Source organism: Tetranychus urticae, chromosome 3, assembly GCF_039701765.1.
Source record: "Tetranychus urticae isolate SD_2017Ah chromosome 3, NJAU_TeUrti_SD_1.0, whole genome shotgun sequence".
NCBI classification, from domain to species: domain Eukaryota; kingdom Metazoa; phylum Arthropoda; class Arachnida; order Trombidiformes; family Tetranychidae; genus Tetranychus; species Tetranychus urticae.
Genome location: NC_142960.1, coordinates 3,228,924 through 3,255,392, shown reverse-complemented (window position 1 = coordinate 3,255,392; position 26,469 = coordinate 3,228,924). Strand labels below are relative to the sequence as shown.

Below are 26,469 nucleotides of genomic sequence, written 5' to 3'. Positions count from 1 at the left end.
AAGAAAGACTTGAATATGTAATGATTTGTGTTAATAATTGATGTTTAGCTATGATTGATGACTAAACTTTGGGTTTTTGCGCTTTTCTGCGGTTTTTGGTCGACTCTTGGAAAATGAACTTTTCCATTTTTTCGAATTTTAATTTTTCTTTTCTTCGATTTTTTAGGTTTCGATAGATCAATTCCAGGTTACCCTCGATATCGAATGGATGGTAATCCAAGTGAAGGTGTACATAATTTAAAGATTGAACGAGCTTCAATTGATGATGACGGTGAATATCAATGTCAGGTGAGTTGATGAACCTTTATTACGATAATTATTGTCTTTTTGCTTCTATTATTCATGAGATTCTTTTTGAGCTCCATCTTGCCATTTATCATTATCATGGTAAATTCTGGCTTTGGTTAAGGGAAACTCTTTTCTGCTTCTTTGCGCTTCATTTTTCCTTCTCTTTGGCCCTTTCATGCATTTCATTTTTCTTGCTTCTTCTTTTCTCTTCCCTAAATTTTGCTTTGATTATTTTTCATTCAAATTTTATCTCATTCTATTGATTATTTCATGGGACTTTTTTGTTCTGCTCTGTAAGAAGATGGATAATAGGGAATAATGAAAAAACTGTTGAACCAGACAAAAATTGTCAGGAGAATGTTCGTCTTGACTAATCCAAAAGGTTCAAGTTGAAGGTTCATTTCAACGAATATCTTTTAACAATATTTTACATGATTATGAGCATTATCAAGATTTGTCTGAAATCCATCAGTTGAAACGTGTGATTAATGATGAAAGTTAGCTCAAACACCATTGATAGCTAATGAATTACTAATGAATGGAAATTTGGCAAAACAATGGGCGAATATCATGATTGTACCGATTTATGATAAAATCAACCAAATATTGAGAATGAGTTTTACAAAATTCTAGAACAAATTCGAGAGTAAAGAAAGCTTGTTCTAATCATACCGATTGATTAAGGACTGGGAAGAGTTTAGTTGAAATTTTCATCAGAATCTGAATTCTTTTTCAATCAACAGTTGATCAAATAATCGATACAATTTAATCATGGAAAGCTAATGAAGTGAAACGCCTCTTCAACAGGTTGAGTAACTCTTTGATAAACCAATTAAGTTTTACTTGTTAACTGAAACGCTCATTTAAGTTGTTAAGTTTATCTTTAAATGATTTGGAAAAATGTTCATTTTAAAATCAGGAAGCGATAGTGATTCATCCAAAAAATGAAAAGATCTGGATTCATTCAAAACTCGTAGAACTTGAGAAAAATGAAATTTGCTCAAATCAATATCAGAACTTGCCTTAACTTGTTTAACTTAAAAGGTTTCCAACAAATTCAGATTAACTTCATAAGTTTTACATGAGAAGCAAGTAATTTCATGATTACTTAAATGCTAAGAAAAAGTAAAAAGAATGAGAAATGAAATGTTGAATAATCACAGACAAAGAAAAATATAATTTCGAGTTTTAAATTGTGGCCAGAGTTTGAAATAGGAAATGATGAGAAAAATTCGAGTTTGGATGTTCGTTTAAAACAATTTGAAATCTTGTCATTGATACACAGATCAATTGTTAGCAATTTTTATGCGCAATTAACTTTTAATTAAATCAACAATCTTTCGATTTTTTATCAATTTATTTCTAAATTGAGTTTCAGGTTTGAGTTTCCCTTCAGCTCTGTCAATAACCTTTATTTACCAACAGCAAATTATCAATACTTTTTCATTTGCCAATCTCATGTTCCCTCTCCTTTACCTTAAACTGTAATTTTGATAAATTTCAATTTTCATTGATCAACATTTCTCCTCTTTTCCAGGTTGGCCCAGCCACCAATAATAAAGCAATCAGAGCCAATAGCAGGCTAACAGTTTTACGTAAGTATCAAAAATTAAAGTAAAAAGTTGAATTGAAAATTTAATCAACAACAGAAGAGAAATGATAAATTTTCAATTTTACCCAAACCCAAGTATAAACCAAACTTGAAACCCAAACAGTTGAATAGTAAATAATAACTCGATAAAAACAAATGTTTAATATTTCACCTCAAACAACTGGAGGGCATTTCATTGACCAATGACCAGAGACAAAAGTCGATTTGGTCATTTGATGAAATTGGCCAAGTTGATGTGAAATAAAATTGCAAAAATAAATTGAGAGGTTAAACAGAAAAATGAAAACATTTTTTTCTTGTTCCCTCATTCAACCCACTGCAGTTAAACCAAAAAAGATTGAAATTAATGGGCACACCAATGGTTCGGCTGTTGAGATCAGGGAAGGTGAAAAGGTTACCCTTACCTGTCTAGTTTATGGAGGCAAACCTGCTGCTAAGATTAAATGGTTTCGCAAAGATATTGAGCTTAAAACGGGTAAGTTAACCTTGATCAATAATGAAAAAACAAGTTGAATGTAAGCGAACATTAAAAAGGCCAAAACTTGGTTTACATCAAGATTCCAGTAAGTTTCATGAATCACTCTCTCTCCTTATCAACTCCGCCCTGTGATTCCGGAAATTATCAGAATCACGATTTTCTTTTGGGTTTCTCTCAATTTACCTTTTGTATATTTACCTGTCGCTATTACTCAACCTGATATCTCCACCTTGATATTATTATCTTGCCGCTTTCGCCATGTTCTTGTTAACAAATGTTGAACGCTAATTATCATCATATTCATGGTAACTGGGTGCTACTCACGATTTCTAGTAACCGATATTTTCCACCAAATTATTTCAGTTTCAATTCTCTTTCAATTTTCTCTTTTATCAATTTTTTGCCTTTTCGTGTGTTTGTGGTTAACCTGAATTGAAACTTTTCAAATTGCTTTTTAATTGATAAACTTCGTTTTAATGAGAAAAATCGAAATGAAAATTGATGTTGATTCTGATATACTTAAATTCAGTAGTAATTTGAATGAATGATAATTTTTGTTGTTATCAAATTGCTTTTCTTAATTGACTAACTTGACTTTTTTCGTGTTTCGCTCATGTTTTTCATGTTTTGTTTCTCGAAATGAAATTGAACCATTTTTTAACACTCATCTACAGATAACCTTCCAAATCAAAGTGTCTTAACTGTAACATCATCTTTAAATGAAGGAAGCTCAAGTGATCAAATTACTGCAACCAAATCTCAGTTGTTGCTCAATTTACACTCGGAAGATAATGGTGTTACATATTCTTGTTCAGCTTCACATCCAGCCTTATCCAATCCCTTACGTTCAACCGTCTCCATGTCAGTACTCTATCCACCCGGTCCACCCGAAATTTTGGGCTATTCTACAGGTAAAGCTGTTCGCAGTGGCGATACATTAAAGTTACGCTGTCGATCAAGAGGTGGCAATCCACTGGCTCAACTGGTTTGGTATAAAGATGATGAACAAGTAGACTTTTCATTCGACTCTTATGCCGGTCGAGAGTCTGTCAATGAATACATATTTACCGTAAAACCAGAGCACAACAATGCCAAGTTGACCTGTGAATCAAAAACTCCAATAAACCCAACTCCAATGACTACCTCAGTAACCCTATCCGTTCAATGTGAGTAACTTTTCTCGCGAAAACATTCTCCACCCAATTGACCCATTTCCATCTCAAAAAACCACTTTCATCAATTTCCCTAAGAATCATGATAAAGTGAAAAAAAACTTCTTTTGTAAGAAAAAAATTGAAAGAGAAAAGAAATTTCGTGAAGTTTATTTTCGCAAAAAAAATCAACTCAATGCAAAACCCAAAGCTGGTCTCTTGACCAGAGAAGAAGCCAAATCTCAATTTACAAGTAGCCAAACAAGTAGCATAAGAAGTAGCTTAAAGTTGACGGATCCAGTCTGCTTCTTAGGTTAGGCCAAGACTGGTTTAGGCCATTCACTAACTTGATCATTATGTTAAACTTGCAGCACAGGTTGAGGATGTTGGCAACAATGGCCAATCGTGCAGCGGTAAATTTTAAAAACATGATAACTTGAAATTCATGATTACTCACACACATGTATACACATATTAATTGGAGTTTCATCCTCATTCATCTTCTGTAACTTACCAACTACCACTATCACCATTATTATCAAACCATAATACAAGAAAAATAATGTGAATAATAATGCTCATTATCATCATTATTATCATCATTATCATCAGCATCATAACTTTTCTCTCTGATAATCATGATTATTTCTTTTTCCTCTCTTTCTACCTGTTTCATCTACTCACTTGATTCATTGATTTCTATGGGTCATTTTCATCTCTCCCCATCATCCATTGTTATTCTCTATTCAAGCAACTTTAATTTTTTCTCTTCTTCTTTTTCCTCCCTTCTTCTTGTTCACCTTTCTTTCCCGTGAAACCCTCACGAAAATGATATTATATAGTTGCTCCTTCCAAGGTTACAATTGTGGGTCCAGATGAGGCCAAAGCTGGTGATAATGTTACAATGATTTGTAAAACTGATGCATCCAATCCGCCCTCTGAGTTAAGCTGGTCAATAGATGGACGAACAATTAGAACTGAAAATATTTATAAATCTCACTCCAAAGGAGGTTATATAACAACAACCAACATAACTTTACCAATATTATCAACAGTAAGTTGAAAATAAAAGCTCAACTCTAATCCAAATGCCAATCAAAAGGCGAGAGAGAGAAAAAAACTTTCAATTTCCAGTAAACCTTTATCAATCAGTTCTTGGGATAAAAAATTTTACTAAACAAATATCAACCAATTTTCAGGCGTTTTTCCCTCTTAACATGAAAGCCACAAACTGTTTCATTTCAATGTACTAATTGTAATCCAATGAATAACTGACAGAATTAACTGTTCACCATTTCAGAGTAAAATGTTGACAGGCACTTTGATTGATAACATTTGTTTTTTCGTGTTTCATCAAATGATTATCAAATTAAACATTGAAATTTAATTAAAACCAGTTGTCAGGACAAGACTAAATTAGTAAACAATTGCAATCAAAAAGTATTTTAATCCAAAGTGTTGAATGAAAATGAAAAACAATGTTTAATAATTTTGTTTGAATTCATTTTTTTCATCATTTTCTTCATTTTTATTCCAAATATTATTGAGCAAATATTTGAACCTTTGCTTACAAATTCATGATTAATTTTTTTCTTCTCTCCATTTCCTAGGAACGAAGCATGAAAACCTTTTCATGTTTTGCTGTTAATCAAGCTCTTGATAAAACAGTGCCAGCATCACACGCCTTGAGTATTTTATGTAAGTATTGATTATCAAACAATATCAACCTTTGCTAGACAACAAGGAATATCTTGACATTTTCATCGAAATGTTCAAATTCAATTTTCGTTGCAAATTTTTCTTTTCTTTTCCCAAGTTCGTCTGGTCAAAATTCTTGTTTCAACATTTTGTTTCTTTTTCCATTTTGGTTCACACAATTTCGTGAAAATGTTTTTCTCTCATTTCTTGTTTACTCCATTCAATATTCAGTGTTCATATTCAGCCGTAAGCTGTTGTTTTACTTTTGTTTCTTGTCAACTTTTCTTGCAAATTTACTTCAACTTGTTGATTGAACAACTGATCAAGAAATAGCTCTAAGCATTGAATACTAATTAGAAATTGAATAAATTCTGAAGTTGGGCAAGTTTATGGACAATGCAATATCTAATGAGAATAATTGCACATCAAAGGAAATTCTGAAAGGTTAAGTGTCGAAGTTTGAGTTTTGGAGAACATTTTTTTTCTCTTCTCATTCCATTCCAAGGTGCATAATTGCACTTTTTTGGGTGTCTCATGGTTAAAGGCTAAACTTGATTTAAATTGTCTCTTATCGCCATTCAATCTAAACTTTAGACATGATAATGATTCTGTGATTAACCTTTAATCAAAAACCAAACCTTTTCAATCATTTTATCTGTTTAATCTCTTTTCTCTCTTCTGCTAACCCTGACTGACTTTACTAATCAAAAACTACTCTAAACCCATTTCGTTATTTGGTGCTTGCTAGATGCACCTTTTAACCCTTCAATCGTTGGTTACGACGAGTCTCAATCTCTTCACTCGGGCACAGTTAAACGGTTCACTTGTGAATCTCAAGGAGGTAACCCATTAGCTGACCTTAAATGGTTCAAGGGTAAAGAAGAGATTACCTCAGGTTGGACGGTAACATCAACAGTAAACGGAGTTTCATCCGAGTTGACATTAGTTGTAACCGATTCAGACAATGGTGCGATATACCGTTGTGAAGCATCAAATGCCGCTTCAAAAGAACCTCTTGAAGCTTCCGTTAAATTGAAAGTTTACTGTGAGTATATTTGCTGGAAAAACGCAGAAGCCAAACTTTAAAGTTGAACTACTGTAAGAAGGGAAAAAAAGTTAATTAGAAAAAAAGAAAAAAAAAGAAAAAAGTTAATTTAAATTTTGTTAATTTTGCAGAAAATTTGAAATTTTATCAACCATTGATTAGAACCATTTTCATAATTGAATTGTTAATTCGTGATTCTCAAAGTAAACACAACAATTAAGTTATCAAAAAACACAATTACAAGCTTAGCTGTTAGCTTTCGTTTCGTGATTTATGTTAGCTAGAAATGATCAACTCTAAAGACAATTGGAAAACATTTTCCAAAACTAATAATTCTGTCGACTAACTTTGCATCTTTCCTCTTCTTCTTTCCCTCACTGAATGCTTTCAATCAATGAATTATGATCAACATAATAATCATAATGATAACCTGTAATGTTTCAACGTAAATTGCTACATTGCTAGTTGCTCCATCCAAAGTAAAAATAAAATCACGACCTGCTCGACCAAAGGCAGGCAATAAAGTTGACCTGATATGTGAAACTGAATCCTCTAATCCGGCTTCTGAGGTGGTCTGGTGGAGAAACGGTCAACTGTTGCCCGGTCATGTTAATAGTACAATTGATTCGTCGTTTGGCGGTAAATCGACTAAAAATGTTCTCAAAATGAATGTAACCTCATCCGATGATGGATCCATTTTCACTTGTCAAGCAATAAACAAACTATTAGATCAAAGTGTTCACGACGCTTTAACCTTAAACGTCCTCTGTAAGTGGAATCGCAATCTGATTCAAAAATTGCAGAGAAGCGCACAAATCTCTTGCAAAGATCAAGACTGCAAAAACTTTTGCAAAACCTGAGAAATCTCAAAATTCGCAAACTCAATGTTGTTCCAATTGCTTTTATTTCCATTTTCATCATTTTAATTGTTTCAACTCAACCTTCAAATATAATTTAATAATCTGTGAAACTCTTTTTTTCGTTTTTTTGCATTTTCTTTCTTCTTTTGCATTTCCATTCAAATTGTTTTCCGCTTTCTTCTCCTTCTATTGACTGTGCTGCTGAAAATGTTTCAAACAAAAACTGCTTTTTAATATCAATTTCATTCCATAATTGATTCTATTTCATTTCAATTTTCAACCTTTTCTTTTCTCTCTTCTTTCTCCTTCCATTTTGGGGTAAAAAAACTTGTAAACAAAATTATTTTTCATCTCATTTTGCTTCTGTTTTCGTTGTTTGTTTTCTGTTTGCTTGTTCAACCCATTTCATCAAAAAAACACCCAAAAAATCTCTTCTCAGATTATTTGATTTTCTTTTCACTCTTTACTTCTCCCTTTCCTTCACCATCAGTACATTGAGTTAATCTTTTTGCTTGATGTGGCTTGGTGTGCTTTTGATTTATTGACAATTGTTGTAACTTGATTACTATGATTTTTATATATCGTTTCATTTTCCTTTTGTTTTTTTGCTTCCCTTTTCTCTTCGTTTCGTCTTCTTCTGTTGACGTCCCTCAACATGTCAATTTTTACTGTCAACTTGCTTTACTCCCAGAAATAAAAAGATATCTATGAATTGAGGAACAATTTTTGACATTTTTCTCTTTTTCTTTTTCCATTTGCCTTTAGTTAAACCTGAATTTATCTCATCTGAACCATTGGCTTCCTTTGAGTTGGTTGAAGGTAGTGAAGCTTCCATCAACCTAACAGCTCGAGGTAACCCGTCCAACATTAAATACAAATGGCATCGAATCAATGGTAATGGCGAACTCGATGCAACTCGATTTTACACTGATGGACCAATTCTCAATATAACGTCCGTTCTAAGACAAGACTCGGGTTCGTACTTGATTGAAGCCTCCAACTCACAAGGAACCACCAAATTGCCTTTTAAATTGAATATCAAATGTAAGTTGGACAAAAGCAAATGCAAGAAAGAATCGAAAATGAATTTTCATTTTCTCAACTTTGCACATTTCCACGACAGTTGACCAGTTGATTGGCTTGTGAGTTTTGTTTATTGAAACAATTTTCAATTGCAAGTGTAAAGAGTTTGCAAAAGTCGCAAGAAAAAGGTAACACTTGGCTAAAAGAAAAGAGGTTTAAAAATTGAAGTGTTCAATTGTTGAAGTTGTATTGGTTGCAAGTGAGATGAATGATCAAGATTGAGATGGGAAAAGAAGAAAAGATCAATAGTTTCATGGACAGAATCATTATACAAAAGGAAATAAATGGTGATAAGTGTTCCCCTGATAAGCAACATTTTGAGTAATGGAAGGCAAAAGATGAAGAAGCAACTGGCAAGATGAGAGCAAATGAAACAAAAGAGAAAATCTTTTTTCGCCGTTTTTTTCATTATTATTATCAAATAGTGAGGAATAAAAAGTTTATTGAGAAAAGTATTGCAAGAAAAGATTGACCAAAATCGAGTTGAAAGTGGAATAAGAAACTGGTCAAGTGGTTCCTTTGAGAGATTTTACTGTTGCAATCGCAATCTTGACTCATTATTGGAACCACAAAAAGTGTTTGAAAATGTAATCCCAATCGTCTTATATTTTGACATTCAACATTTTCTCATATTTTGTGCAATTTTAATTCTTTTTGAAAAAAGAAAAGAAAAAATATTGAAACTTTGAATTTCGAAAAATTGTTTAGACGAAAGATTATCCTGAGCTTTGCATGTAAAAGTTTCTTCTTTGGACTGAGTTTCTCATTTGGAAAATGAAACTTTTCTTTTTAAATCAAAGTTTGTTCATTTTAAGTTGAAGTTTGTCATGATTTTGATTAGGTTTGATTGTGTTGACTGAATCGAAGTCTATTAATTCATGAGAAAATTGGTGTCGAAAAAGAGTCACTTTGAGTTTATCAGAAACTCATGAGAGCGTAAGAAGTGAAGAAGTGTTGAATGATGAACAATATTCTGATGGATTGTTGAATATGATGATTATGATGAACAATCAGCTTCCATTTTATCCCTTCATCAAGCCTCATTATCTTTCAAATTTCATTCACCTTCATGCTGCTTATCCTGTTATCAAATTTACTTTTATTCATCATTCCTTGAATCGAAAATTTCTTCTCCATGGAATGATCAGAATGGAAAAATTTCACCCTCAGATTAAAAAGTTAAATTATAAACCCTTCAATTCTCTCTTCATTTAAATTCATTGATTCATACATTTTCATCCATCTTTACCTTGACTTGTTATTGATGATCTTTAAATCTTGTTATCGCCAACATCGAGTTAACACAAGTTATCATGAAAAGAATGGTGAAAAGTGAAGCGAAAAGAGTTTCCCTTTTGATTTGGAAAAGTTACTTTTTACTTTTTCATAAAGTTCATTCATCATCAACGGTCATTTCAACAGTTGAAACTCGATCATTTCTCGATCAGCAAAGTGAATCATTTTTGGACAGTTTGTCCATTCCAATTTTTTTTTCTTCTCATGAAATGGAAAAATTATTCTTACCTCAAAACATTGTTGTTTAGTTAATCAACTGTCAACTGTCAAATTCAATTGAAATCGCGAATATTCGCTATTCAAACATTTGTAATTTTCTTTTTTTTCACTTGTTTTCTGAACTTTATTCTTGATTCTTTTTTAGATGCTGCAACAATCACCAAAACAAGTGACCTTGTGCTCGTCGAGATGGGCAAAACGGCTTACCTTGAGTGTACAGTCGATGCCAATCCCATAACCGCTGACTTGATTAAATGGCAACGAAAACCAAATTACATTGAAAACTCGATGGATGATAGCCTTGAATCGACCTTTTCTTCGTCCACTTTGCCCAATGAATTTATTTCCATGGATGAAGAAAGGTTCAAAATTACTTTAGAGGAAAATAGATCTTTTCTTAGCGTTTTCAACATCACAGAATCAGATTCAGGAGCTTATGAGTGCCTTGCTTCAAATGGTATCGGATCACCTGATAAAGCAACCACCAATTTGGTTGTCAAACGTAAGTCGTGAAAATCATTTTTTAACAAAATATTCGTTTGCATTTTTATTGTGACAAAAAAAGTCGATTCAACTCAATTCATCAAAAGGCAACATTGATGAGAAACTATTCTGAAAGTTGTTGTTTCTCGATATTCAGTATATGTCGAGTTATGATCTTCATGATTAACCAAAACATATCACTAAATAATGTTGCAAAAAAATGTCAGTATATATCGTCGTTACTAAAGTATTTGAGAAACTTTACTAACAAAGGTTCAACTTTATGGCACTCAAGAGCTAAACATTGTTTCAACGTTTCTACCGTCAAACCACAACTGATAAGAGATGGAACTCGAAAAATTGGCTTTTTTGTTGAGTAAAGTCGACTTGATCTAACACTTGAAAATAAGTTACAGCTGGAGTCTTAACACTAAGTGATTCAAGGTTTTCAAAAGTTGAATTTTTTGTTTTCCCTTTCCGGCCTTTTTGTCAATTGAATGTTTTCCTTGTTTAGAACTGAAACAACGACTACTTTTCCAATGAAATTATAGTCTTTCAGTAGAAAGCAATTCACATGGATTGACCTTTGAATCGATCAACTTTGATTGTAGCTTGCAATCGCATTATCATGATAACTTGTTTAGTCAACAATTTCATGTTGAACATTTGGTAAAACCTACTGAGGTCAATCAGTTTTATCAGATTAGCTGAGCTATTTGATAGTCGTAAAAATGATTGGATAAAGAGTAAAACAGGCAAAAGAAAAGAGTTGATTGAAACGGAAATGTGGCCAACCAATTAACCATGATATCATGTAAACTGTGAGCTTCTAGAAGTCGAGGATTCAACAAGAAAATTGAAAAATGCAAGAAATGATGATTGAACCAATAAGACAACTGTGCAATATTATTCAACTGGGAGTGACTTTTAGCCATTCAAGTTGCAACTGATGGCAAAAGGTTGACCATTTTGACCAATCAATACTTGATTTTGCACACTTTTCCTCATTAGGTGTTGCTCCAGTTTCAATGAATCTTCAGCAAAGAAACGAAAGAAATAAAAACTCAAGACGTTAATAATGAACAAGAATAACAATGGTTCTTTGAGCGAAAAAGAAGAGGAATGAAACCGAGAAAAAAAACATTACATTTATGGTTATTATTTTATTCATATTTGGATAATATTGATGGATAAGAAATGAGAATAAAAAGATGAGGAAAACGAAGAAATGTTTTTTTTTCTCAATTTCTTTTTTCTCTTTCGGATTTCATCTTTGATCTTCTCATCTTTTTGTCTTATTCAAGGCTTTTTACTTAGTCAAAGCTGATTAGTTTTCTGCTTCCATGGAATGCTGGAATGTCTTCAGATGAATTGACCTTGCATTGGTAATAAATTTTTCTTTGCTTTTCTTTTTTTTTACTTTATTTCTCATGAAGATATTGAGAAGAAAAAAAATCTCTTCAGAATCCATGATAAGGAAAAAGCTATGATGATGAGAGAAATAGTATGAAACAAGAAAATGTTTGTAAGTTTATTTTGACTCCAAGTAAACTCGACATCAGAATTTACTCTTAATTCCTTGGTTCGATGAGTTTGACAAGTTAACCGAGGTTATCATTGTGACAATACAACTCAATTTCATCCTGACACTCAACATTTAAACCTTTTTTCCATGCTTCTTCATTTAAGCCCATTTTCATCGCAATCTTTATCAATTTTTTTTTCTTGAAATGTTTTATCTTTGCATGATCACTGTTGACCTCAATAATTTGGCTAATCTTGGACTCGACTTTTATCAACTTTTGATTAAGGTTGTTGGTTGAAAAAAGAGACGATCAAAATCAATTACTTGGTGGCTGAGAAAAATTCCAATTGATTAACTGTCTAATCAGAATCACAATTGTTGACTCTTTTTGGGTTGCAGTTTTGCTCTTCTACTACTTGACTGTGTTTGATTAGATGAGACAAGGTCACAATTAGATTGACGCCAATTAATTTTCTTCAGAATCTTGCTGGTCAAGTTAAGATGAAATTAACAAACAAATTGAATTTCGATCAATGAACCTGATGAATAAGAAATGATTAAAAGAATGTTTACAAAGATTAAGTCAAAAGTGAAGGTTAATCTCGAGGTAAAGTCCAAGTAAAGATTCATCAGATTGCAGTTGCATTTGAAGTTAAGACATTTATGCTTTCCAGGTTCAGAAGTTTGCTTCAATGAACGATGTCATGGACGATCTTTCACTAGATTATTTTGCATCAAAGTCAGAAAAAAATGTTCAACTATTTCGATGAGCAAAGTTTCTAATAAGCATTCAGTTTTCCTTGAAAAAAGTCAAAGTAGAATAAAATTTTCGACCAAATGTTCTACATTTTTTACTTGCACCTCTGACAAGGGAAGTGACCTTGCTTGTACGGTCATTTTCGATTTTTTTCGAGTTTATATTGTAGAGGACAAAAAATAATTAGACACGTATTTTTGCTTTTTTTACGCCGGTGCGCGGTTATTGATATTTAGGCACTTTTAAGTGAGGATATTGCATTGAAATCTATTGAAGTCACTGAAAAGTGATTCACAATTTTTATTAAGATTTTTCATTTTTCTGTTTTTCATTGTTTTACTTGCTTCTCAGTGACTGGAATTCATTACTATCTTTAATTAAAAGTGCCTAAATATCAATAACCGCGCGCCGGCGTAAAAAAAGCAAAAATACGTGTCTAATTATTTTTTGTCCTCTACAATATAAACTCGAAAAAAATCGAAAATGACCGTACAAGCAAGGTCACTTCCCTTGTGAGATATTAACTAACAGTGTTGACACTTGAATCATGTTGGAAAATATTTTCATCTGGAAAATCAAATCAGTTGTAGAATTAGTTCAGACTAAATGTCGATAAAATCCAACGAAATGTGATAAGGTTGGAATCAATATTTTTAGCTTCGAGTTAATTCCTTTGATGATTAAAGCTGATTCTGATAAGGCTTGGCTTATGCAACTTATACAACAATTGCAATGAATCAGGGATTTAATAGCATTTGATTTGTTGGATTGTTCAAACAAGAATACAAGATGGATTGAAAATTGTTCTCAATTAGAATTTTTTCAATTTCTTTTCCTCTTCATCTTGAAAATGGAAAGGCAATTTCAACTGAATATTTAAACATGAAAGAAAGGAGAGAAAAATGTTTATCTTTTCTTGCAATCCATTCCTAATTCCAGAACTGATTGTTGAGCCCTTCAAGTTGCCTCAGTTGACAAACAGTTACAAATGAACTTTTGTCACTATACTTACTGTACAATACAGAAAGAAAATGAATATTTGAATTGTGTTTCAACTAAAGAAAAGAAAGTGAGTGTTGAACATTTTCCATTCATTTTCATGATTTCTCCAAGTTTCTCTTTTCCTTCCCACATTTGTCAAGTGAAGACACCTAAACTTATCTACTCTCAACTCACACAGACACAACGTACATATACAAAGTGTGTAAAGTAAATAAACATTTTCATTGATTGACAAATGAAGAATGGCAAAGAAGAAGAAGAAGAAGAAGAGAAAAAAAGATAACAGAAACGATATTCAACTTTTCTCTGTTTATCATCATTCCCAGCATCATTAGCAGCAAACGTTTTACACCTAAAAATAGTTTTCACATTTGACACTCTGACGACAAGAAGAGGCAAAAACGTATCAAAATATCACCTTTCAATTGAATACAAAATGGCAACACTTTGACTTCGAACGATTCTCACTATTGATCCTTTTTTTTACCTTTTCATTGACATGCTACTTTATCATGAAAGAATCGACTGAAAAATCAGATGGCAATAGAGGAAAAAAAGCTTTCACCTTTTACTTTCTTCTCCCACTTTAGTCATGATAAATGTAATCTAATAAATGGATTGGGTAACAATGTTAAATCATGCCTTGGGAATTCATCTTGAAGCCTTCGAATGTTGAAATTGTTGAAACTTTTAAGCAACGTCAAACCCTTGAAACCAAAACTTTTGCTGTTGTTCAGTTAATCAAAGTTTTGTTTCTTTGCTGTTGACCAAAAATTTCATTGCCAATCAAAAGGCTTTTAATCAAATGAACCTCACACAGTGTCGCATGAAAAAAAGTTGAATAAGGTGCAAAGTGAAGGCAAAACTTTTTCTCCAATTTCTGTAAATTCATTTCCATTCTTAGTTAATATTTATTCCTTTGAGGTTTCCAAATTGATAATGCTAATAACTTATAGATTGGGGAAGGTTTGGAAATGCAATAACCAGAATGATGATGATGATTGCTTTTGATTGGTTGAAATTTAACTTAAAGTTGGGCAAAGAGTAATATTATTTTGTAGACAAACTATTGAGTTCATTTTTTATCTGCCAATTTTTGATCATGAAAGGTTTAAAAAGCAAAGTTTTTTATCCTGACTTGGATCATTTGAAATGCAGTAAAAGAATCAGCAAAATCAATTTAAACTCTTTTCATTATTAACCTCTTCTGTTTCACTTGAAAGTAAATGCACAACTTTTGTGTTGAAAAATACAATTTAATTTGATAAAAAAAACAAACTTTTCCAATTGTATTTAACCTTTTTCTCTTCTTGCCCGAAACAAAAACTCTATTAATATATTTATTTTTACCACGAAAAATATCAAGCCTTTTACAGTGTCAAAAGCAAGTGGTGAAAAAACAATTCAAGTAATGACCCTAATCTGACCCTTAACAGTTTGGACAAAAATGTAATTTTACTTTGAATTCAACAAATGCAGCACATTTTCACAATGTAAATGGTAATAATGGTTGATAAATTAAGCAACGATTTCTTCCCTTTGAATGGGGACCAAAATTTCTCGATAATTACATTGGTCAACCTCGTTTGATTACTTTTCTTGTGATAATAAACTACTAATAGGCCAACAATTATTTGCTTCACAAGTTTGGTCAGTTTAATGAGTAAAGTTTTGATTTGATTCCAATAAACATTTCATTTTGAAATAAGTTAAGGTCAAGTGTTTACAAACTCTTGAACTGATACTCAGACGCTGTTTCATTTGGTTATTTTGCATTATTATCAAAACTTAGGTTTTAGATTAACCTACGAGTTTGCTTATTTTATCACACTTAGGTTAAGTCAAAGTTAGGTTAGGTTGGGTTAGGTTAGATTTGAATGCATCATAAGGTTATTTTGCATTATTTTAACAAGACATTGATATGATTAAGAAGAGCTTCTATTGAGCTCGATAACAATAATGAGTAAAGGTTCATTAGTTCAAGTCCCAACAGTCTCATAAGTTTTGACTCAAAGTTTAAGCAACTTGACATTTGAATACTTTTCATAACTATGACTGGTAGGTAAAGGGTAAACTGATAAGAGTTGAAACGACTTTATTGCTCACGTAATAGGTTACTTTGATGATAAGATTCAATGTTTAATTTTTCAAATTATGTCTTGCAGATAAACCTCGAATTATTAATTCGCCCATTTTATCAAAATCTGCAAGTGATAATGGCTCTAAGGGTAAGCTGATTTGTCGAGCTCAAGGAGCACCCAACATTACGTTCCAATGGCTACGTGAAGGGGCCATCATCTCGGACAAACCAGGCAACACTAAGTATAACACTGAACCAGCGGAACAATTGAACCTGATTACCTACCAAAGTGTCTTGATAATCAATGAAGTAGCCAACTCTGATTACGGTCCATACGATTGTGTAGCCAGTAATGAGCTTGGCATCAACAGGCTTACAGTCCACTTTAATCATACCTCACAGCCTGATCCACCCTTGGTATTGAAAGTTGTCAACCGAACCTCATCAAGTGTAACATTGAAATGGATTCCTGGGTTTGACGGTGGCTTGCCTCAGTCTTTTCGCATTCGATACCAAAAAGTTGATGCTACAGGGTCAACCACTTTACCATCGCCTAACCCAACTTCATCAGCCTCTTTACCCAACACACAGTCTATTCCAGATGCGTCAAGTTCAATCTCAACTGAACCTGCTCAATACTCGGATGTTTATCCTTCCAATACAACCATCTACACTATCAAGGGATTATCAGACAATACTGAATATTCATTTAATGTAATGGCTTACAATGACTTAGGAGAAAGTAAATATACTCATGACATTGTCAAAGGAAAAACTCTTCAAGGTAAGAAAAAGAATCCACAATTTATACCTTTTCCTCGTTATTTTTTTCCACCTTCATTATTCATAATTGATTTTGATTCAATATTTATCATGATGCAATGAAATTCTCTGACAAGAAAGGCAAAGAGAAAAATTTGTCCATTCTTTTGATTGACACTTTACAAATTGGCATTTCTGCTTCATTTTAATGGAAGCGACTCCAAGGAATTGAACATGGAATGAATCATTTTCCTTGGAATTGAAACAAATTGACTCATTGGGATTCATTTCATTGTTAACCTTTTATTTTTCAATAAAACCAGACTCCATGCACCATGCAAGAAAACATAACACCAATTATCGACGAAAAAGAAAAGTTCAACTCTTTTTACCTTGCAATTTATTCTGAAAGCTCCTAATGATAACAATTGCGATGATTCGGAAAAAAGTAGTTAATCAATCATTGAGAAGGGGGAAGAGAAGTGAGCAAATAAGTGATTTAATTTCATGACAAATATGCATATCAAGTGGAGCATAATGTTTCACTTAATTAAACTAATCTCAACTGTAAATAATAGTGATCAACATGGAGAGAATGAAATGCTTTATCAATTCCATTGAGAAATCCATCAAATTTTATCGGTAAAACAGGGAAAGCAGAGCGAGAGAGAAAAGGAAAATTCTGCACAAATTATGCAAACAGAGATAATGATAAACTCTGAAAGGGTTCAAGAAGAAAATGAAAGAGAGAAAATCTGCAAAAATTCCTTTTCCACTTTCAGGCAATTCTTGAGTGAAAATTTGCTCACTTTCATGATAAACTTGTACCAATTCTCAGACCTTCATATTTACTTGTTATCAATTTCATGAGCATTACTTCATTTATCTAGTTAATATTAGTCTCCAGTTATTATGATTAGATATTTTTTTTGCTTCTCTTGATACAACATTTTTTTCTCCTTTTCTTCTCATTACATGATAAACAGAATATTCTGAATCAAAGTAAACTTGGTTTGCAGTTTACTTTTTTCTTCTTCTCCTCCTTAGACAACAATTTTGGATTCTTTTCCTTTACTCATATCATTTCTATGGTTACTCCTTCCTTTCCTGGACAATAATGATTAACTCCAAACTGATATTACCTAACAATAAAACTCGCTGATTGGTGCACATTTTCATCATGATTAGCTGAATTGATCAACTTGATAAACTTTAGTCTTGTTGGACTTCTTTTTCGTTGATCAGCTTTCCATTTCTGCTTTTCCATTGAATCCATTTTGATAAAAGTTGATGATATCATGAACATATACGAATAACAAACCAATTATCAATAATGAAACTAATAACTTGATGTGAATATAAAAGGAAATGCTATCAAAGTAAAAATGTTGTCATTGGATGCAATTAGTTTTACATTTCACAATAAATTACGAAATGACCAGAAAAGACATGATAAAGTTTCAATATATAAATGTAGAGCAAAAAATGATGATACCTTTTAACCCAATTTTGATTGGTTCACATTCTCATGGGAAGCTGAGTCAAACGTGAATTTTGGTTGAATGTTCATTATCGAGGGTTTAGTGTTTCAAGAAGTATCAGAAATCAGAGGAATCACTAAGCTCGTCAAACATCTACAAACATCAAAAATGCCATTAGAACAGTTCAATCGAAATGATCATTCATAAAGAAACTTTTGTAATCCAGAAAATCTCCCAAAATTAGAAGAAATTTCATTAAGAAAAATTCTGGATTTCGATATCTAAAAATTCGAAAATGCTGAGGAAATTTTTGAGATAATTTCTTAAAAGATGAAAAAAATTCAACTAGAAATCGTTATTTTCTAAAACAAATTCGAGCTGAAGAACTCTTTGATAATTTCATTCGAAAAATCTTCTGATTTTGGAATTTTCAGATTTGAGAATTCTGAGAAATTTTTTGCGAAAGTTCTCTGAAAGGTGAAAAGGGTAATTATAAATTCTTAGTTTAGAAAATCGATTTTTACATTAATTTCGAATATGAAAATTCTGTGATAAATTAGTTCTTCCAAAGTTCTGAGCAGAGAATTGCAAGTTTCGAAAAATTGTATCTGGAAATTATGAATGGTTTGAAGCGTATTTTTGAAGAAATTTTTGCCCAGAATTTTATTCAGGGAAAAAATTAATGGCTCCTTTAGGATAAACTGAAATTGAATTGTGAGCTCAAAGTTAATGGAATTAGAAATGATAATTTGTGTGAAAAATGGTTTATTTTAATCTTTCAATTAATTGCTCAGCCTAATCTCATGTAGAAATAGAAGTTGAAACGAAACTTGTAATTGCAATTTAAATCAATTTATTGATCTCAAGGATTAATTAAGGTACAAGTGTACCCTTGGATTAACCTTAATTACTCAATATTTGTTAATCTCAAGATCAATCAGTGTGAATATTGAACTTGTTTCTGTAGAGAGAATCACATTAATCTCTCAATTGATAACAGAAAACCCAGAATTAATCTCAACTTTGCAACTTAAGTTTTTCTTGGTTTACCTATTTTTTGTCTTCCCTCAATTCATCCAAACTTGAACAAACAAGATCCAAGAGATGAACAAAACTAATGCAAAAAGAGAGGCAAAAAGAAAAACACATTTTCTTGACTATTCATCTTCCCATGTAGACTCATTCATGCGCCGGGGAAAAAAGACGAATCACAAAAATAACGAAAAAAATGGCAAAAAATTGCATTTCTGTTCAAATTTTGCCTCATTTTGCGCAAATAAGCAAAACCATGAAAAGAAACATTGGAATAATTGTTTCGTTGAAATGAAAATTTTGACAATAAAATTACTTTTTTCCTCTTCTTTTCATAATCAATGATATTTCTTCATAAATGCTTGTCAAACCAGAATTTTAATCATGAAAGTTTGGAACAATTTTTTTCCAATTTCTGTTTGTTTTAAAGGGAAAGGTTGAAAGTTGATAATGAAAAATGAGAAAATTGAAAAAAAAGAAAAAAAAGTATCATTGATTTTTATTCTCCTGTTCATTTGAATAGACACGAAAAATATCATGAATTTAATGGTGAGCTTTACGATGAATGTTAACCATTTACCGTGTTAATTAAAAATGCAAATGAAGAGTTGAACCTTTCTCTTGTGTCACTTTCATTTGGTGAAATGGCGAAAGGGTGAAAAGAGGGAAAAACTAAACGATTGAAAAGACTTGTAATTTACTAATTGTTGTTACTTTTGTTTTTAAACCACTTTCATCACTCGACTCTTCAATTGTTAACCAGAAACTTTTGCCTTCTTCTTCATTCTTTGTTTGCCTTTTTTTCTCCTTCTTTTTGTGGTTTCATGTTTCTGTCGTATTTCAACCCTTTTATCTCAATGAATCTTGATTAATAATACATGATTTTAATTACAATAATGTTTCTCATTTGTCTATTTAATTAACCTTTTCCTTTTGTTATTTTTCTCTCTCTTTCTGTCTTTGTCAACATTTCTACAGAAACACCAATCTCTGAAACTGAGAGAATCTCTCAAGTATTCTCAGGTCGTTCAGGTGACGTTCCAAGATTAATCATTATCGCAGTTTCCATTCTTGGAAGTTCACTTTTACTTCTCAATGTTGTTCTGGTTGTTTGCTTTGTCCGTAAACGAAGGAAGAAGCGACTCGAAGAAGGTAAGTTAAGCAACTTTTGATTTTCTTTTTTCTCGAACCTTTTGTTTCTCAAAGAAAAGGTGAAAATTTTTACATTTAACGATAAAGCAACTTGAACAACTCCATTTCAACTCGAGTCAATTTCATTAAAAGTTCAGAGGAAAATTGATGTTTCGATTCGATACTCATTTCTTTCCTGTCAATGTCAAACTTATCTTGCAACTTTTCGTTGTTTACAATGGCCAGTTGTTGGATTTGCGAGTTTATCCAAACTTTGAAATGTTGAGTTCGACTTTTAAAAATCTTTGTTTTCTGTTTCATAACAATTTTCAGACTTTTCAGGGAAATGAATTTTCTTATTAGTTGAAGTTATTCAAGGTGAGAAAGTGATTCTATATGATCAAAGTGATCAATCAATGAGTTAAATAAAATATTGAAAGGTTTCACGATAAACATGAGTTGAAACAGATTCCAGGAGAAAAGGAAAGAAAAAAGACTTTTCTCTGCAAAAACAAGATTCAAGTCATTTTTATTTGAATGAAAGGTTGACATTGATACTGGCCAAAGATCAAATGAACATTGAAAATGGAAAATGTTGATCTTTTTAATCGTCTTCATCTTTTCTCATCTTGACAATCATTCGAGTTTCTTCCATGTTGAACCAGAGTTGAACCCAACATGAACACTCAGCAAAAAGAAGTCAAATTTTCTTCAAGAGTTTCGAACGAGTTGAATGATATTTTGAAAGAAGAAGAAGAAGAAAAAATGAAAACGAAAAGACTGACTTCTTGAATAACATTTCGTTCAAGTTGAAAATTTTTTCTCTTTACAGAAAATTCTCACTGATTTATCCTTTTGTCATGAATGGCAATCCATTGAATGTCCTTTAAAAATTGCAAATAAATTGAACTTCTTTTCATGAGCAACTTTTCAAAAACTTTTTCTCCTTCTAATCATCATTATCTTCACTCTCATCCATTCAACTCTCAAAGTCGAAGTAAATCAAATAAAAATGAAGCAAAAGGGTTATCATGAATTCACTTCTTTCATGTATTCCTTTTCAGTTTACATTTATTTGTATCTTCCCTGGAAAGGCAGAAAATCTGTATTGTTGTTATCATTTTACTCAATGATTTTTGACAATTATTATAAAAGCTGAATCCATCAAGAAACGGAACAAAAATGTTGATAATGATGATGAAGATGATTAAGATGAGCCAAGATGAAAATGATGCAAAACCAAAAGATTAACATGATGACAGTGTTTATATAATATTTACTCCCGTTGATCTTTATTACAATAATGTTGACTCGTAATCATTATTATTGTTATTTATTATCATCTCTGTACTTTCATCTCTTCTCATCATTTTTCATCATCTTTTCCTCATCCTTTTCCATCAGAATTTCTTATTCAACTTTCCTCTCATCTTTCAAGTTTATTCAACAAACTTGGCTAGACGTTTGCAAGTCAACAAAAAGCGAAAACTTGGTGAAAAAAAGAGAAAACAAGAAAAATTTCCTTCTCAACTTTTCACTCCCAGCGAGTTTCAAGAATGATCATTTTCCATGTTTTATTGTTTTCCTTATGATAATGAAGATGATGAAGAGAGTGGGAAATGAAGGAAAAAGAAAAGAGAAAAAAGTCGAAAATTCTTTACCCTTTATCACTCCCACTGTTAACAGCAATTCATGACTGATTCAAATGTCGACAATTTTCCATCTTCATTATCATAACCATTAGAGATTTTGTGACTTTTCATTTTTCTCTGTTCAGATTAATTCCAACCTTTTTTCCTCTTTTCTGAAAGTAGCATTTCTTGCCTTGCAACATGCCCTCTGTTGGAATCATGGCGAGGTTGAAGAGAGAAAAGTAAATTGCAAGAATTTAATTCAAATGAACTAATCCATGTTGAATCAAGTGAACACCATCACAATTGAATTTATCACTTTTTTCACTGAATATTGTTATTGTTTTCAGTTAAGCCTTTTCGCTCTCACTTTTCAACCTTTCAACAGCGAATCAAGAATAGAATGGAAAAAAATGATAATTGAATTTCTCCTTTCTTTTGCTTCATGAAATCTCATCACTTGAACTTGCAAATTCATAACACTTAGATAACTTGAGAATTTCATTTAAATGCTACTTTTTTTTCTCTTCATACTTTTTTCTCCATTTTCCATTAATTAAAATCCTTTCTGTTGTTGATGTTGTTTCATCTTATCCAATGTTTTTTGATGAGCAACAATGTTGAGTAAAGAGCGAGAGAACAAAAAAATCAGGTTCAATTTCATGTCAAGGAATGATAATTGATGTAAGCAAAAGAACTGAGAAAAGATTCATTTTGTTTGAAAAAATAACTCTCGAGTTTTTTTCCTTCTTCTTGCACCCAGCAATGGAACAAATTGAAAGCGAAAAATAACAAAACTCTGAATTTTAATCTTTCATCAAAGATAATTATTCTCATTATTTCCATTCATGGATATTCAGCAAACTTGCATATTCAGGTTGCTATTGTTCCAGCCATTCCGAGCCATTTTTCACTTGAAAATGATAGTTAACCAAACAACAAATCCATAAAGTTAATTTCTGGTTCAAATTTTCTCATCAGATTGTTTCTCATGAACAGGGAAAAGTGTTTCAAGTTGCTTTTGTTTTCATGCTTTTCGAAGGGAAGAAAATTTTAATAGAGAAAAGAGAGAAAAAACATTAAAAAATGGAATTCGAAATTAACAATATTTCCGGCAATTTTGGCTCATTTGGTCAAGTTAAATGACCAGCAATTAACGGTTGCTCATGTTGATAACAAATGATTAAAATGTTTTGTTTCCATTTCTGTTTGCCTTCAACTTTATCCATAGAAGCTGATGGTTCCAGCACAAACAAGCCAACAACCATTGAAATGTATGCACCAGCTTCCGGTTCAGGTGGAAGCTATACTAATGGACCAAATGAAACTTCCTTATCTGGTTCTGATGAGGAAAAGCACAGTGAAGGTGCTTACTCGGGTCACACCGATTATGATATGGTAAGCCTTTAATTTACTTTTTTCCAGTCAATTTCCTTTTCCAATTTCAACATTTCTCCCAGTTTTCTGGTTTCCAATTTTGTCCATCTTTTCAATTGCTTTCAATTTATAACTTTTATTCACTTTTGGACAAAATTTGCTTTTTCGTTGTTGCTCGAACATGTTTAATCATTTCATTATTTTGCTGCTTTCAAATTAATTTCATCGTCTTTTGGGAAAATAAATTAATTTGTCGCCTTTTCTCTTGTTTCTTCACTTTCTTTTTCACCGCATTGTTTCAGGAGATGAATCCGGGTGACACATTAAATGGAAACCAGCAAAACATTCATCCTAATATCCATTCTTACATGCATGGAAACATTCATCAAAGTCTGTCCACTTATCTGATTGATGATACCCTGGATCATGTAACCAGCTACTATCAACCCATGTTTGGCCAAGAAAATAAAGTAATGATAATTTATTTAACAAAATTATTTCCACTCTTTTCCATTAAACAGAGAAAAATATTGATGAAAATTTCAAGTCATCAGGCACAATTTTCCTTCCAAGTCGACTTTTCAGATATTCACCAATCGATGCAACGAAAATTCTTTAGCTAGAAGAGAAAATTTTCTCAGAAAAAAAAGTAAAATTGTCGCAACAGTTGATTGACAAAATCATCAAACTCTGTTTTTGGTTCAACTTTTGCTCATCAATTTTTCACCTCAAATCTCGAAGCAAATCAAGGCTTAAACAGAAACTCATTTCAAGATAAAACCAGAACTTGATTGAAACAAAGTTTCGAGGCTTTCATTTCTTCGATTTCAATGAATCGCTAAATATCTGAATTGCATTTTTTGCAAAACTTCATTTCTTTTTCCCAATTTTTCATTCTTGAGTTGCAAAAATGAGCAAAAATCTCATTATCGATTCATTGTAATCATACAAATTAAAACTTGAAAATTAAGTGGAAAAATTAATGACTTTTTGCTGATGAAATATCGAAGGCGGAATTTGAAAAGAAATAAACTTTAAAAGTTTGAATAATTTGTGCACAGATGAATGGTCAGTACATTAATAGATTTGAAATAAACTGGAAAAAAGACAAAATTAGCAAAGTAATTGAATAGCCCTGTACATATTAATGTTATTAATGAGCAACAAAACGATTCATTTTTCATTTTCTTTTCCATGTTGTATTAATTCTCTTCTCCCTGTTTCACTTTTCTGTTTCAGTGCATCAACATACCTCCAGTGCCTCCATTAAGAAGCATCAATCTGGCTTCATTTTTACCAATGATTAACGAGGAACCATTATTCATCAACAGCTCACCGCTTGGTCATCTAGTTTAATACTCATTAATTTATAATAATGATAATTGTTATAACTTTTACTCTTGCCTTTCTCACCCTCTTGTAATTGATATAAATATGGTCAAATTGATATTGAGAAGGAAGAGAAGGAAAACCGTTATCCAAAAGAGAATTTTTAACAAGAACGAAAACGCAAAAAATCGAAAAATTTTATCCCTTTTATGCTCTCTTTTATCATCCAAAGTCTCTTCTCTTTACATGTAAAAATTGACAACATTTTTCAAAAGTTCTTGTCACTCTATTAAGATCCGTCCAACGTTTTGTTTTGACCCTCAATCCCTTCAAGTCGACGAGTTGCTTGAATGCAGCAAGATTCATCCCTTTTTTCAACTGACCAATGGTGAAGAGAATTTTTGTCATCATTCTTTTTTCTACCTTTTCTTCTCTTCACGGACACTTACAGGACGCACTTCAAGATGACATGAGTGTTTGGTTGGTGTGAAAAAAACAAATATTTGGCTTCTTCTTTTTTCTTCATTTTTCTTCAAAAAGTGCCTCACATTTCATCGCCATTTCATTCATGCTCATTCTTCTCTGTCTGCCTTAATCATTTAAATGCTGTCCAAATAACGCAAATGCTGCTGCCCTTGAATTTTTGTTCACCTCAAGGCACCTCTTTGTGTGGTCAAATCATGATACATTTCACCACATTTATCATCATTTTTAAATGTCTCTTTTTTTGTCTGATCTCATCAAACAAGTGAATTCACTTTTTTGTTTTTTATCTGCAATTCTGTTTCAAACAACAGATGACTCTATTTACGAATAAATTTTACGCTTTCAGGTCGATTATTTAGTGTCTCATTTATTTCGCGATATTTTGATAAAAAATGTTAATTGCATTCAATCTTTATTCACTTATATTAACGTTGTTTCGATTATGATCAGTTGTATATCGATCAATCGATCAGAAATTGATTTAATTGAAGAGCAATTTGCATAGAGCTAACAGTTAGCAACTAGTTTTTCATGGTTGCCTCAAAGATTTGATAAGGTTTTCATGATTTCATGATATTAAGCATTAATCATCAAACAAACTTAAAGGCCAAAGTTTTCGGATTTAGGAATAAATGTACTTTAATTGCAAAGTCGTTTAATTGCATATTCGTAGATAACGCGATGCACTCTTGAAAAGAGTGATTTCATCTTTGAATCGCCAAAATTTTGAAGTGGAGGTCGATTTTTTACGCTTTCCGCAGTTCCGACCGTGAAACAATCATGATCGATTCAGGATTTTGTTCCTATGATTAGTTTTGTCCGCAGAATAATCAAAATCGGAACAACACTAATTTATACGCTCGATTCAAAAATGAAATCTTTATCCAACTACTGCAATCACTTAAATTAAAACAGCACCACCTATCTGCATTTCCCAAAACTAGGTAAAATTTTGAAATGTTGTTCGAAGAAAAGCCAATAGATGGCTCTTTAGTCAATTTCTTGCACAAAGCAATCCAAGAACTCAAAAGAGCGCAATTTTCAAAGCAAGTCAAGCGCCATTAAGAAACCGATTTTGATTTTCAATAGTTTATCTATTAATACACTATTTGTGTGCCAACGATTTTCACTATTCATTAGCAGATAAAATTTTGTTACTCATAATATTTTAAACTGATTAGATGAGTTTTTGGTTAATTTTTGCTTGACGCAAGAAATTGAACTAAGTTAGTCAAATCGATGGGATTCTGAAAGTGTAAAATTCCAGATTAATAGGCGGATCCAACAAAATGAATTTGACCTTTTTTCGACTGTACCCCAACTCTTGCTGTTATTATCAGATGGAGTTACTTGTTCAATGATAAACAAAAAGCCTTCCCAGTCAATCTTGTATATTCATGAAGTTTCAATTCGAGCTTATATTGAACGCAAAATTAGATAAAATTAGATTCATGTTATTTCATTCTTCATGCATCAATACTCAGATATTTAGCTAATCTGTCATAAATATTTCGCGTTTCATCCAATCAACTCAATGCGATGTAAAAGTTTCAAACTTGGAACTATAAAAAGTGTTGATTAAAGGATAAATTGAAAAGCGATAAAAATGAGCAAAAATTTGCGTCAACAGAAACTTTAAATTATCATTTTAGCTTTGATATTA

The 26,469-nt window shown here is 31.9% G+C and overlaps 1 protein-coding gene across 3 annotated transcripts in view; it reads left to right on the top strand.

The window, feature by feature from the left end:
- LOC107371656 (nephrin) overlaps positions 1 to 25,157 on the top strand; it is a 76,473-nt gene extending 51,316 nt beyond the window's left edge. Inside the window, exons 3-17 of one of the 3 annotated variants that reach the window (XM_015939800.3) lie at positions 167 to 288; positions 1,826 to 1,883; positions 2,223 to 2,375; positions 3,053 to 3,544; positions 4,372 to 4,583; positions 5,140 to 5,227; positions 5,976 to 6,272; positions 6,738 to 7,040; positions 7,898 to 8,176; positions 9,876 to 10,232; positions 15,663 to 16,361; positions 19,831 to 20,004; positions 22,846 to 23,012; positions 23,294 to 23,461; positions 24,231 to 25,157. In XM_015939800.3, the coding sequence (XP_015795286.2) occupies positions 167 to 288; positions 1,826 to 1,883; positions 2,223 to 2,375; positions 3,053 to 3,544; positions 4,372 to 4,583; positions 5,140 to 5,227; positions 5,976 to 6,272; positions 6,738 to 7,040; positions 7,898 to 8,176; positions 9,876 to 10,232; positions 15,663 to 16,361; positions 19,831 to 20,004; positions 22,846 to 23,012; positions 23,294 to 23,461; positions 24,231 to 24,347 (3,686 nt within the window). In that variant the 3' untranslated portion in view covers positions 24,348 to 25,157. The remainder of the gene's footprint in view (positions 1 to 166; positions 289 to 1,825; positions 1,884 to 2,222; positions 2,376 to 3,052; positions 3,545 to 4,371; positions 4,584 to 5,139; positions 5,228 to 5,975; positions 6,273 to 6,737; positions 7,041 to 7,897; positions 8,177 to 9,875; positions 10,233 to 15,662; positions 16,362 to 19,830; positions 20,005 to 22,845; positions 23,013 to 23,293; positions 23,462 to 24,230) is intronic. The other 2 variants (XM_089269056.1, XM_015939802.3) reach the window with 2 other exon arrangements.
- The last annotated feature ends 1,312 nt before the right edge of the window (positions 25,158 to 26,469 follow it).